This window comes from Larimichthys crocea, chromosome VII (assembly GCF_000972845.2).
Source record: "Larimichthys crocea isolate SSNF chromosome VII, L_crocea_2.0, whole genome shotgun sequence".
NCBI lineage: Eukaryota > Metazoa > Chordata > Actinopteri > Sciaenidae > Larimichthys > Larimichthys crocea.
In genome coordinates this window covers 22,065,599-22,081,006 of record NC_040017.1, presented here as the reverse complement: position 1 = coordinate 22,081,006, position 15,408 = coordinate 22,065,599, and the positions used below count along the sequence as shown (strand labels likewise).

Here is a 15,408-nt window from a genome sequence, read left to right as displayed (position 1 = left end):
GATAGATAGATAGATAGATAGATAGATAGATAGATAGATAGATAGATAGATTCAGGCATGCTGACATCAGTATAAATAGAATAAACTAGCTATTAGTAGTAAAATACAATAATGTATCATTGTGATTTTCAATATTAAAATGAGTGAAAGTCTAAGCCTGATCCTAAATCTGGAATTTCCATTTGTAAAGTCACATTATATTATGGTTTTTTTATTGGAAAGCTGGTGTGCAGCTTGCTTAATTTGTATATACTTTTATTTGTTTTTTCTAGCATCATGACACGTAAATGTTCATATTTATATGAAGAGCAAACTCAACACTTTTCTTTTTAATCTGGCTTTTACTTGAACTATATTTAGAATTATCCAAGGCTGTCTTTATGACTAGATAGATAGATAGATAGATAGATAGATAGATAGATAGATAGATAGATAGATAGATAGATAGATAGATAGATAGATAGATAGATAGATAGACACTGTATTCAGGCATGCTGACATCAGTATAAATAGAATAAACTAGCTATTAGTAGTAAAATACAATAATGTATCATTGTGATTTTCAATATTAAAATGAGTGAAAGTCTAAGCCTGATCCTAAATCTGGAATTTCCATTTGTAAAGTCACATTATATTATGGTTTTTTTATTGGAAAGCTGGTGTGCAGCTTGCTTAATTTGTATATACTTTTATTTGTTTTTTTCTAGCATCATGACACGTAAATGTTCATATTTATATGAAGAGCAAACTCAACACTTTTCTTTTTAATCTGGCTTTTACTGGACTATTTTAGATTATTCTGATATATATATTTTAATCTGTTACATTATTTTCACTTTTATTTATTTATTTGGTTAGTTCTGTCTGTTTATATATTTTAAGCTTTATTTTGGGCTCCCTATAGATTTTATTATGCATTATTTTTATTCTATTTTATCTAACTGTTTATACACTGGCTTTTCTTCTCTTCTCTTCTTCTTCTTCTTCTTCTTTCCTTCTTCTTCTTCTCTTCTTCTTATTCTTTTATATGATTTATCTCCTCTATCCAGTCCTTTTCTGACTTATATTGTACGTTAGCTAGTATTTTAAACCTGCCTGCCCTGTACGCATGGATGAGATGGCACTTTCTCAGTTTGTGTTGTGCTTTAGTGCAGTAGTGTGGAGGGTTGTGGTTGGTTGTTATGTGGTTAGCACTTTGTATTACTTTTTATCCGTATAAAAAGTGCTATACAAATAAAGACTGATTGATTGATGGTTAAAATCTTGAAACCTTAAACTACACTACAATTGAACTTGAACCATTACATCATATAAAATTTTACAAAATATGTTATGTTTATCTTTAAGTGTACGTGTTCTCTTTCTATATGCACAGTTGCAATTCATGTGGTTACTCTCATGTCGGTTTCTCTGTTATCTGTCTTTGTGTCTCTTCTCCCATGCATCCTGTTTTGCTGCATGAAGTCACTTTATCATTTTGGTTTCGATTTACATATACAATAATTTACACATACAATGATGCTAAGATAAAGGCTATTTATTAGAAACATCAACAGGGTTCAATTTCCTCTAAGGACCTTTTTTACTTTAACTATAGATAGAACAGCAAAACCTGACGGTATGAGGAAGACACATATGTAGAAACAATCTGATTCATCAGGAAATTAAACTTTTTTTATTATTAGTTTTGTGGAAGATAATTTTTTCCCCTTCATCTGTGTCTTGGCAGAAACAGTAAAACTTTTATAAAGTCCAGCAGGTGGAGCCAAAGGTATCCTAGTCTTGGTGCATGTCAGTGCATGACAGAGCCTTGTTTGTGCCAAAGCTTTGCAGACCCTCATTTGATATTTTGTTATATTTTATTTGAGGATAAAATCACCTGTTAAGAAAACACAATAAGAAAAAAAAAGCCTTAGAATATAACTTGTGTGTGTTCAATTCTATTTTTAAACATACATTTTCATTCTCAGAAACACAGAGTGTGTTTGTTTCTTGGCTAAAATTAAAACATACAATTAAAATAATATGAAATATGTAATTACCATGCTATCCCTCTTAACCTGCTCATAATGCCATTGTGGAAGGATGAAGTTTTGACTAAAAGTTGTGCTTTGAAAATGACTGTGCGAGTGACTTTAGCACTGTGGCATATCACAAAATGTTAAATGCTTTGCACGACAAACAAAGGATGTAGTGAATTTGTTTATTTAAATGAGGTACTGGGTCTTGACTGATGGAGTGTCTGTGGTGTTGCCTCAGTATCGGATCCCTGAAACTTTGCAATAATCGAGAGAGAGAGAGAGTCATGCAGTCATGGCTATCATCATAAATAAAATTATATCAATTTAAAAAATATAAAAAATATATAAATTTGGGGGCGTCAGTAGCTTAGTCCATAGAGACTTGGCTTGGAAACCGGAGGGTGGTCGGCTCAAGTCCAGCATGGACCCAAAACATGGAAGGTGGACTGATAGCTGGAGAGGTGCCCTTGAGCAAGGCACCGAACCCATGCATGTCCATGAGCCTTGTACTTGTACTGTATGTGTGTCTGGGGTTAAAAATGCATGTAAATAAAAAAAATATTGAGGGGATTAATAAAGTATATCTTCTTCTTAAACAGATGTACGGTAATTGTAGTTTCAGATAAATAAAAATGGACTGATAGCTGGAGAGGTGCCCTTGAGCAAGGCACCGAACCCATGCATGTCTATGAGCCTTGTACTTGTACTGTATGTGTGTTTGGGGTTAAAAATGCACGTAAATAAAACAAAAAAATATTGAGGGGATTAATAAAGTATATCTTCTTCTTAAACAGATGTACGGTAATTGTAGTTTCAGATAAATAAAAATGGACTGATAGCTGGAGAGGTGCCCTTGAGCAAGGCACCGAACCCATGCATGTCCATGAGCCTTGTACTTGTACTGTATGTGTGTTTGGGGTTAAAAATGCATGTAAATAAAAAAAATATTGAGGGGATTAATAAAGTATATCTTCTTCTTAAATAGATGTACGACAACTGTAGTTTCAGATAAATAAAGATGAATGAACAACACCTTTATACAACACTGTTAAGGTGGGCTGGAAATTTCCAAAGCGGATCTGGCCACTGTTTTCTGGGAATATCTGCTGGCAAACAGAGCTGGGACTTACAAGGTCACACACACACGTGAAATAAAAAAAGTGTACACGACCCACCGCATACACATGACTGACAAACCGATCACAGACACGTCAACCTTAAGGTCCTCCTTAAAGTAATGAAAATAAAGGCAGACGGATATGTGTCGTTTTTTTTTTTAACTGCAGCGGACATGAGTTTGAGTTTAGTCAATAAATAAATAAATAATCCAAAAACAACGTGTTACTTATTATAAATATTTCCTCCAGGCTATCCTGGAATTTTGGAGGAGTCGTCATTGATTTGCATGTAACGCGCATGCGCACAACACAACCCCCCCCCAGTCGATGTAAGCGATGGCGAAATTCCTGACTTTTGTGCGAAGGAGCAGGCTCGGATGGGAAGTTATCTCGGTAGATTTCGCAGTTTAGGGCCGACATCATCGACACTCGGTCGCTTTGCTCGTCACTTGTATGTTTTTTTTAAAGGCGTAGTCAAACGGTCGTCGTCGTCGTCCCACCACCACAACAACAACAACAACAACAACAAGCGAAGCAAAAGCACCATCATTCATCATCCTCGCTAACTGTTAGCATTAGTTAGGCTAACTAGCGGCTAGCATGTCACACATCGCCGTGGCTTGTGTTTATCTGGGCAGCTAGCGAGTTCAATCAGGTGTTGCCAGAAAGTAGTAGTAGTAGCAGGGGTCGTCGCTGACGGTGTACATTTTTTTGTTTGTTTGTTTGAGGGAGGGGGTGGGTGTGAGGAAGATCTGCGTAAAGATTCATCATCAGTCAAGTCTGCTGCTGCTGCTGTGTCGACTGACTTGAGTGAGTAAGCTGCCCTGTTGTTGTCGTGTTTTATCCAATAACTGTGTCTCTTTAGGTCACCTGTAACAAATCTCTCGTTTGTTAGTTAGCTGACTGCAATGTTTTGTTGCATTTGGGACCAGGTACGGCTGTGACATAACGCACACCTGTGGCAAGAAGAGTAAACAGTTGTCATGGCTGCACAATAATTAACATAACCGTGGGTAAATAGGCAACGTTACACCTGAACATTGTTAAATATGCATGAGTTCATGTCTAGGCTAGAGATAGGGGTTAGTTAGGTTTACATTTAGCCGACTAGGGGTACAGTATCTGAACAATGCAGACTAGGGTGGGGGGAGCTGGGGGATCGAACCGCCGATCATCTGATTACCTCCTGAGCCCACAGCTAGTTAGGTCAAATAGATGATTAGATATTCACTTTATTCATCCCACCATGGAGGAATTTACTTGCTACAGCAGCAGAGGAAAAGAAAAAAGTAGAAAAGGCAACAAAAAACCACAATAAACAGCCAGAAATATCTATAACCTACACAAAACACACAAAATAAAAGTGGCATGATGTATAAAAAGAGTATTGTCATGTAAAGTGACCATAGTGTAAGAAACATTGCAAAGAAACCATGATACAAATAATAATATTATTGCAAGAGTGTATATATATTCTTACATATACTCTAAATACCTGGATAACCAGCTGTTACACCGTGTGAAGATAAGTCACGCGTTGGTAAATTTCCAGACAAACTGCTGGCTTACAACCTGAAGACATTGACAACTGAATAATTAACACACATAAGGCCTCTCTTATTCTTTCCACACTATCACGACTTTGTCCACGCTTTTTTTTTTGTGCTATTTAATACATGACACGGAGGAATACACAGAGGTGTTTTTGGTTTGCTGTTATTGTAACTGTTCAAAGGTGTTTTCCCCCCTTTTCATGAAAACTGTAACTGAGAAACAGCTGTTGTGTTCTCATGGACTGCACCACAGTCAAATACGTCGTACAGGTCAGGCCAACAGCAGATGTTACCGCAACATGGAAGTTATGTTTATTGTTCTGCAACAGGAAAGCTTTGGTGCAATGTAACCGAAACTTAAGCTCAGCCGTTTTTAGCATTTTTTTGCTTTGGTGACTTCTGATGATTTATCAGCAACTTTCAGGGGGGGAAGTACACGACACAGTGTGTTCATATTTTAGGACAGGTATAACGTGGCCACTCCTTCAGCCTGCACAGGTGATTTCAAGTACGTGAAATAAACTGGAGTTGCACTTTATATCCGTAATCAGATCACATCATACTCAGAGGAGTGAGTGATTGGCTCTTAAATCTTCATTTCCTGCATTTGAATGAAACACAGTCTGTAGCTTCCTGGGTAGTCAGACGTAAAGGATCCCTCCTTTTGTTACCTCTCTGTTCACTGACCCGCACATTAGGTCGCTGTCGTGTTTGTAATATTGACTGACTGATTGCAGTGATTGACTCGGAGGCCGAATGAAGGAGGCCCTGCCGTCGTCTAAAGCCTGCTCGCGGCGCTCGGCTAATGTGTTGCAGGTCCTCAAAACCCAGTTCATTGACCATCACACTGTAAACTGAGTGTGTTGTTTAAGCTTAAGGAGGGGAGGGGCTAAAGCCTACAGATAAGCCAGATCACTGCGGGGTTTAGGGGCGCATGCGCTGGATTGTAATTAGGTTCAAGGACACATGTTACATTTCTCTCATGGTGTTCGGTTGTTGTTTGAGAAATTTGTTAGCCACAATCTAATCTTTTTTGTTTTTTTTACACAAGTGGTTGTCAGTGTGGCTCCTTTTTAATGTTTTATTGCAGGGTACTGTCATAGAGTTTGACTTGACACGAGTTTAGGTATAATCCTTGTTTTTCATTTGAGTTTATTGATTTTAGTCGACGTCGTCGTATGCCTCCATGATCAGCTTTTTTTGGATGGCTGTGTTTGTTGCGTGAAGGATGCGGGAACACTCCACAGGCGTATTGTTTTGCTTAGTAAGTCGATGATACCTGTCCCCTGACAGACATCGTGCACAATAACAGTATGACACTTGATGCCTAGTTTTAGTCTTTTGTTGTTTTATGTTGTTTTAGTCCATTGATAGGATAATTGGATGCTGTTGAGGACTTGTGGTTTTTCTCTTGTCCCTTTTTCTGTGAAGGTAGACATGCTTGTGTTTTTAAAAAGACAATTAAATCTGTCTAGCTTCTGTAGAAAGGGAGAGGTAAGTTGTATAAGACTGAATAGTGGCATACCCTCAACCGCTTTTCAATCTTGTTGTAATTTATTGTTGTTAATAAAGTAATGTAGCCTGCATCACCTCAGCAAAAACATAGACAGACACTGACAGAGCACATTTGTATTATTGATAAACTGTCCCTCACTAATAGGCTGAATATATATCGACTTATAGCTTGTCATTTGATTTTTATATTGACTGTACAAGTTCCAACATGAACCACGGCACAAATGGGAGTTTCCAATGATGAATGATCAACTCACTCTTTTAATCTGTGATCAGGCGTGTTTCAGTTTGGATGTGATTACTGGCTGAACCTGACCGTTAATTGATGCCATTAGAAAATATCTTTGAGCAGCTGCGCCACAACATTGACAGAGTATGACTGGCAACAGAAAACAATGCAATGTGTTTGGAAATTAATTATAATGTGTGTCAAACTTCCACTCAGCTTGTCACCATGTCTTTACTGGAAACAGTCGTGCATTTAGATTATAAGTATTATTATAATTATAGGTATAGATAGAGTCCACCAGAAGAAAAGAAGCCGCACCCTGTGGACATTCTGGGTAAAAGTGGCTTTCAGTTCGGGTCTAATGGCTGATTGGATGACTAAACATCATGATACCACAAATGTTTGTGGCGTACTTTGTACATTTCCGCTGATTGCCGTGTGTTTTTGTTGCAGGAGTACCTCTCCAGTGGTGTGAATGAGGGAGACATGGCAGACCACACCCCACCTCTGGAGTCCGGCCAGCTTCTCAGCTCTGAACTCCCACTCCTGGCCTCACCACCACCCCAAGCCATGGTCAACGGGGAGGGTCCCCAGCAGGTAAGCTCGGACCACTCTTTCGTCATAAGTCACACTTGGTGCATTGAGTCTGTCATGCACAAATGGGTTTTATAATTACAGATGAAGGTGGTTTATTTGATCTGTTTTGGGCCTTAGGCTTTTCAGTTTTCTGTTACTCGTAGTATAAACAGTAACGCTGGGCTGATTTGCAAAGCCTCGATGTTTTGAAAATTCACTACATTCATCAGTGAAATTGAGCTATATCAGCAGACACACATAAAGCACTTGAACACTCGAGGCGCTGGCATGGTGTGCGGTTTGACTACATAGCAGGCAAACCCTGGTGTGGCATTCAAACCCAGCTATGTGTTTCATAAAAGTTTTCTTTATTCATTTTATTACCGTGAACCCTATCTGATTCACTGTTTCCTTTATAAAGTCGCACATACACAGCATATAGCTCTACCCCCACTTCTTGTGAAACCCTGATGTCTTTGGTGGTTTACATGTGTTTCTTTTTTTTACTCAGATAAGTACTGAAACAAACAAACGGATTTTCAGTTTTCTGCTGCTCATAGAGTGAATTTCAAGCAACAGGTGCTTAGTTTAGCTGTGAGCCACATCTTTCTCAGTTTTGACAGCAGCCTTTGCTGCATGGGTACAAGATCTGGGGTGATACCCCAACCCCCTCCCTACACACACACACACACACACACTCACACACACACACACACACACCCCGCTTCTTGTCAGTATCTGAGTGAGATTGAGTGGCCCTGACAGGCCTGGGTGATTTCCCTGTCATTTTGATGGTCATCAGTTCGATTTGCTTAAGTTTCCGTGACTTCCCAGGGGATAGCATGGAACCCACAGTGATATATTTTCCGTCATTTCCTCAGTCTTGTGCAGTTTGTCAAGATAAGACTCGCTAATATTAGCCCCGGCCCCATAAATATGCCTTTTCAGCCGCCTTATCATCTACCACGGTGGAAAAACCCTCACCTGAATCAGGCTTTGTTCACATAGAGATCAAGTTTTGCTGCTTGTTGAGGGTGTTGGTCTCATGGAATTCAGTTACCTTACCTCCTCCCGTAAAGGAAAGGTTTCCTGGTTACCTGTACATATCTCCTGTCGTGTGTTTACAGTTTTTTTTTCATGGAAGCTATTGCTGTTGCTGTTTTTCCCTTCCTGGCTTAAATCGTTACCACCCTGCTGCTCAGACCAATTTGAAACACTGCATGTTCATGATCACTGACATATACTGAAATGTGTTTCAACAACAAGTATCAAATAACACAAAGCTGTTTTTGTTTTAACCACAGCGTGATGAGAGGTGTTTGTGTATCCCTCGTTCTACAATTGGATACAGAAACAATTCATTGCTATCGAGCTAAGATTTCATAGGCTTTGCTATATTTGATTTCACGTTAAATTAATTACACGAGGTTTGAAAGGAAGTAGCTCAAAGAAAATCAATAACAGCAAATCTTTTGTTTCAAGTATTGCCTGGAACAATGGGCAGCGATACACGTGGTCAACTTTTCTGGCAACCGAAACGCTGCCAGATCCGCATAGTCTGCAGTTTCACGGTCAGGATCATCCGTCTTCATCCATCATTTTCTATAATGCGGTATGGGTGCATGTCCTTGCAAATAAAATGGCTTATTACTTCAGTTACAGTCTTTGGCCGTGAGGAGCTGGGTGTGTGTAGTTACTATCACTAGCATGGTTAGCTTGCCTCATAATTTATCCGTTTAAAATGAATACTCAAGGCAGCGTAATAGAGAACATAGCTCTAAGATTTATGAAGTACTAATATATTTTTAAGGATCTTTTATGGTGGTTTCATGTTTTCTACGTGCTGCTCTTGTCTTCTGAGACTCAACGGGCTTCACTGCTTTTACAAGAATCCAAAGAACTTTGGACCTCCAGCTGGCTAGACTGTTGTACACTGTGCAGCCTGTCATTTTCGTCTGCGTGGGATTTGTTTAATTTTTTAGCAGAAGAATCGTGCGTCACACACACACACGCACCAAAGCACTCATACTTCATCAGACTATTGTAATTTGACCAAACTGGTTTTTTGACGTCTGTATTGATTTAATTAATGGTTATGAATATGTGTTAGTTTACGCTTTCTCCATATGACAGAGGAAATTTGATGCACATTTAATTAACAGATTTCTTGATCCTGATGCAAGAAGGCATCCATTTCACATTATTCGTCGTAAGAGCTTTCCAAGGATTGTTGTTTTGAGCGTCGCTGTGAAAAAAAAAAAAAAGATTCAGCTTATATGTGTGTTGTGTGTCCGAGGAGGTGTGTAAATATCATGACAGCTGCAGAGTGAGGAGCAGAAACCACTGGAGGGGTCTGATGCCCTGACAGAGCGAGGCAGGGTTGTAGTGACAGTGAAGAGGATTCGCAACGATGGCTGACCCCTCCGTTTCTGACCTTTTTTTAGTCTGAGAAGCTGCAAGGACACCTCATTCTTTGTTCTTGGGTTTTCTTTCTCCCAGTCTTTGGCTTGGCTTGGTATTAACGCTCTGTTGGACCAATTATTCTGAGTCAGAGGGGAAGCTGTTGTCTTGGGGCCATTACCTGAGATGATTCCTTTTTAGAGTTGACTTTGGCTACAGTATGATTCACTGCTTCCATCCATTTAAGCCCCCACCACCACCACCACCACCCTCCCCTCCCAAGTTTTTCCTGCACTTGCCGTTTGGTTTGCAGCTAAATTGGTAACGGATGAATCAGTCTGTTTCTGTCAATGTTTAAGCCGGGCTAATGGCTTATGTACTTAGCCGTGCTGATGGTTATGTATATTTTCTTCCATTTTGTTCATTACTTTTTTTTCTTTTTATTAATAGACCTGCCATTTAATGTTTTCATGCGCTTTGTGCTCGTGTTTTTATGTTTTGCTGGTTTTCAGGTCTGTGTTTGTAGACTGGCAGACTGGAAGTGATAAAAACACCTTTTAAAAAATAAATAAATAAATAAATCTGCTGCACCATTAATTGAAACCGTCCCTTGGCAGCGATTTTCACTCACTTGTGTAACTTCTTGCTGTGCATTTACTGTCAAAGCATGTCCTAGGAATCATCCAACCTTTTAAGAAATATGTATAATTAAAGATACAGAGCTGATATAAAAAAAATAAAAAAAATCCATAACCTCCTGTTTTCTCTGTTTGCGTGAGAGAACACTCAGCATTAAGTAGAAACTACACAAGTTGAACGGGGAGCACACAGACATGAGTGTGTGGTCTGCTTGTGGCTACGTGCCATGCGTGGGCTAATGTTACTCCGGGATAGTGAGACCTCACTCTTGACTCAGCCGTCTTTGGTGCTGGCCTTGTATGCTATAGCTAGACACAGGAGACCAGGCCTTGGACATGTGCCCCTCACAAGTTGCCAGAGGGCTTGAGATGTTGTGACAAAAATGCAACCCACTCTTCTTGTCTCCTGGTCGGGCCGCTGAATCATCTGTGAAGACGGGGGTGAGCCCACTATTTGTCAGCTATTGTGAGGAGGTGGACAGTGTGTGACTCAGCTGTATTTAGGACACTTTCTTCCCAGGCAGTGAGACAAACCATACCATTATTACTGCACCAATATTCAGACACAGGTACTGAATATTTTATCACGTAAATCAATCAGTACTCAGCTCCGCTCAGTGACCATTCAAGTACAAGTACTGCAGTTTGTCAAGATACACACTGAAAGCTTTAAGCTCATGTACATGTACATAAATTAAGTTAATCAGCCCTAACATTAATCAATCAGAAAATTAGCAGAATGTCTTGGTAGGAGGAGCACATCACGAAAGACTGACCAACCTGGAAACTTGACCTGGAACCCAAGGGCAACTCTGAGACAGTCCTCTGGAAGGACTACTTTGAGCTCAGCACTTTATAAGACTTGGCCGGATGGAAAGTAGTGACAGCATACCTGGAGTTTGCACAAATTCATGTGAAATTCAGAGGGCATGAGCCAGAAGATAATGTGCAAAAGTGATTCAATTCCGCAGTATCAAGATTACTACAGCGCATCGCCTATCTAACACCAGCTCCGATGTGAGGCACGGCGGTTGCAGCAGCGTCAGGCTTCATTAGACACAAAGACGACGGCCAAATACAGGCAAGGTCATGAGTAACATCCTGTTTTATAGTAGCATCCTTACTTATTTGGGTGCTGATTTGACATTTAGCAAGACGGTGATCCTAACCATGCAACCAGATCAATACAGGAATGGCTTCAGTCGTCGATTGGCTCCATAATAAATCACATTTTAAGATTAGAAGCGGAGATGTGATGAAGTCCAGCTGTGCCAGACTAATGTAGACGTAGCTGCTCATCCAGACATTAATGTCAGCGGTTGAACAGTAAAAAATGGCAGATGCCATCTGGTCTGATCATTCATTCATGTACCTGAAATGGATATTACCATACGAGGTCAGCGTGTCGCCCCTTTTAAACATAATGTACTATGCACTAGTATTCACTTGCTCTTGCAAAGCTCATCAAAAGTCAGTAGCGGTTGCTGAGTATTCATGAGTTCATAGAAATATGCTGAGACATTGAGCGAAAGCTAATTAACATAGTTAACAGAACACTGGTGGAAAATACTGTGGCTTAGATTTCAGAGAATGCATGCATGCATATGGTCGGCTACGTGCTTTGATAACGTTTTGCAGTTCCTCTAGTCGAAAGATAACTAATATTTACAAAGGCTTGCTACAACATGAACAACTCTGGGTAAGATTTTATTTCCCCATCTGCCTCTGTCATATTATCGCGTCACAGAACGTTTCCAGGGGATCCTGGAGGGCGGAGGATCATCAAATTGCCTTGAATTATCATTGCACACGTAAGCGTATGCCATCAGCTGCAGGGAGACTGCGTTAGTTCCTGGCTAGTTCCGACACTGGCAGGATTTTCCCTGTGTCATTTGGCTCCTGTTTCCTGCCCCCCCCCCCCAGCTGCTATGTCACATCACCGCACAGTAAACAATTAAGAGGAACAAATAGTGAGAAACCTGAACTCTGAGTCACTGACGGCAGAGAAACGTCAGAGCTAACAGCCATGAACACACAGCAGGCCCATTCTCCTGGGTAATAAAACACAGCACTGGCCACCTGCGTGACAGTGTGTGTGCTAACTGATCTGCAATCTCTTTGCAGAGCAACTCTGATTTTTAATTTTTCTTCTTCTCTTAACGCACGGTTTCTTTCCATCCGGCGCTCCGTTAAAAAAAAAAAGATCCTCCCTGTTGTGACTGTGTCCACGAAACCATTGCACATTACGCTGCTTAGTCATCTGTGTGAAAAGTAACCTTTGCAGTATCCTGGCACTGTTTTTAGAGTCTTATCTACTTCCATATGAAGTCATCCTGCAGTCGGTTTGCGATGGCAGCTACGCATTAAGTGATGCATTCGCTCTATAGCCGGGGCCTGGCTTTGGCTTTGTGTCTGTACAGGAGCACTATAAATTCAGCATTCGCTATCAGTATCAGAGCTGAGCGTCAGGGGGACGTAAAAGCTTGGTTTGTGTAAGGATAAGGTTAACTATGATTGACAGTTTGCCTCAAGCAAGTAGAGTTATCAGAAGAGGAACTTGGCCAATCTAAAAATACATTTATCCTTCACCGTGTCCTTTTCCCACGCGGCAATTTACATGTGTAATGTGTTTTTGCTATTTTGGTTATTAAATATTTTGTAGACAAAGCCTGGGAAAATATTGAATGTTGAGATTATCAATCAATCTAGAGTACAAATGCCTGAAAATGTCTCTAAACCCCAAAACATAGTTGGCATCACACAGTTCAGCACAATATTATCAATGGAAAAAACTTGTAATGCGTCTAATGGAACATTAACAAGCCTAATTTAACTTTATTTTAGCAGTACGGCCGAGGTGCTGGCGGCCGGGAGCGGCTTCTATCACATCATCCTCCATCTTTGCAGCGAATATGTTGGGAATGTCAGCAAGTGACGGAGAAAAAAAAAAAGCCTCTTCTGCATCAGGTTACTTGTTTTGGTGGTGCGGTTTTATTTTGTTGAGTTGCTGAGGCTGCTGGAAGCTATCTCGGCCGTCAATAATTACAATCTCACGGAGTTGATTCACTCAGGCTTCGCTGTGGCTTTTGAGCACTATCAAATTAGATAGGATTTGTCAATCATGTGGTCACTGAAGAGAGAAAAGCAGCGCGGCTAAAAATTGGATGTTTGCTTTACAGCAGCATGTGTTTTTAGATGGTGTTTCGGAATAAAGGCGGAGCCGTCACAATCTGACTTCATGATTGTAGTTGTTTCATAATTATAAGAGATTGTTGATATTGTCAATGCAAGACGTTTTTATTACTCTGTCTTGTGTAAAGTGTTCATCTTCTTTTCTACTTCATATTTTCATTTTACTTCATAAGCCTGCTCTGCTTGGGCATTGTTCGTCACTGGCTATTTTTTTAATCTAATTCTTCAATCCATCTTTTTTTTTTTAACAAACTGTAGGATTTGATTTTGCGGAGGATGTGCCGTAGGTGCACCCTCGTGCTTCGGTATCAGTGACGCAGACTATCTGTTAACTTGACACATGCTGATCAAGTGATCAGCACTGTCGCTTTAAGGAATGATCCATTCAGAATGAATGAGGACAGATGTTACAGGAGCGGTGAATACTTGCGAGCTCTGTTTATTGTGCCGCTGTACAAATAGTGTCTCTGTTTTGACTGTCAGTGGGCTGCTTTGTGATCTTTGAAGACAGTAGAGAACTCGAGGGTGCAATTGTCGCCAGCGCTCGTAGCTCCGCAATTGAACTCCCACCACCTCATCTCCTCTCGCATCGATCGGAGTATTAAGAGAGGGTGTATGGCATGTCGCTCTGTGAATGGGAGAGAGGGAGCCATAGAGAGTATGAGGGGGAGGGAGAGCAGGGACGGAGGCGGGGAGGGAGAGGGACTGTAGCGTAGTCGTATGTCAGCCTCAGAAGCTGCGTGGGTCGCTCAGCTCTCTCACGCCATTGTTGTTGTTGTGAAAAAAGGCAGAACAAAGGACTCCCCACGCTGTGGAACCCTTATACCTTTGCCGGCTCAGCTGTGCTATGATCACACCCTGATGGAATGCTATTGAAATTAACCATATTAAGGAGTACAGCAGGCGTTAACTGAGCTGGCACACAGTCAGTGACAGAGGCAAGAAGGAAACTGAATAGCAAACCTAGGCATCAACCAGTCCTTCTCATATTTTTGGTCCTGTTTTCTTGGGTTCATCTGCCTCTTTTTTTTCCGGAGAGTGGCCACTGCTGATAAGGTTTCAATCCCTCCTCTGAAGGTTTGGCGCGGACATCGCTGTGGCTTATTTGTTGAAGGGGTTGCTGTGGATACTGACGGTAGGGAGGCTGCACTGAGAACCAGAGGCAAGAGTGAACAAGCCGCCTGCTGCAGAGAGTGCCGCTATGGAGCAGATGAGGCTGAACCAGAGATCCACGCCACACTTTCTGTGAAGGCTACATCCAGCGCTAAGAGACTAAGCCCCATCCGCCTACATAGCTCCCGCTGTACTCCTCCTCTCGCCTCTTTGTCTCGTCAGTTTTCTTCCTGGGTTTTTTTTTTGTGCGCGGGGAGTTGATGGAAGTGGAGGGCGCAAAGGATCAGCACGGCCAGATGTGTTAGCATCGCAGGTCATGTGATTTCTCATGAGGGTTGGGTGAAGTGGTGGAGGGTCTGGTAGACCCTGGAGCATCTGTGACTGCGTGAATAGCGACGCCTGAATGAGAAAAAGCAATGCGGGCAACAGTAAGTAGCAGTCAGATCTTTTGCGAGCAAAATATCCTTTTTGATTTTTCTGAACATGCAACGAATGCCTCAGTATTGATTTCGAATATAACTTCGAGGAGGGGTGTTTGCTTCACGCAGAAGGGGGCGGACAACAAACATACACATGCACCCGACTGTGAAGTGCCTAGACTTTGATTCAATTAGACCTCCCTTGCCCCTGCATCCCCCCTTCCAGCCCTCCCACCCTTCACCCACCCCCTCCGCCATCTACACTTGCTGCTGACGCTGCCTTGTGTGGGTGTGCATGAACATATGAGCTTCTGTGTGTGGCAGTCAAAGGGCTCTTTCCCTTCCCCTGCCGAGCACATGAATGGGAGCAGTGTCAGAGATGGAGGTGCTGATGATTTCTGTGCTCGAAGAGAATCGTAACCAAAGCCCTTTGCCAGGGGAGTGTAGATTCTATGACAGCGACTTCCACAAGAGTGAGGTAACTAGCGCCCACACACATTGCCGGGCAACAAAAAAAACCTAGTTATGTGTGTTCTTTGGGAGTTTATAAAGACAAGTTAAGAGAGTGATGAATTTGAGATGATTCGAAGGGAGACGTTTCAGGGGTATGTTGATTTAATTAACATAATCTGAC

General features: G+C 41.3%; 1 protein-coding gene across 1 annotated transcript in view; it reads left to right on the top strand.

Annotated features, from left to right (window-relative positions):
* Positions 1-3,437: 3,437 nt before the first annotated feature.
* Positions 3,438-15,408, top strand: part of fndc3a (fibronectin type III domain containing 3A) — a 41,305-nt gene continuing 29,334 nt past the window's right edge. The window contains exons 1-2 of the mRNA XM_010743364.3: positions 3,438-3,949; positions 6,890-7,033. Coding sequence (XP_010741666.3) covers positions 6,923-7,033 — 111 coding nt within the window. The 5' untranslated portion in view covers positions 3,438-3,949; positions 6,890-6,922. The remainder of the gene's footprint in view (positions 3,950-6,889; positions 7,034-15,408) is intronic.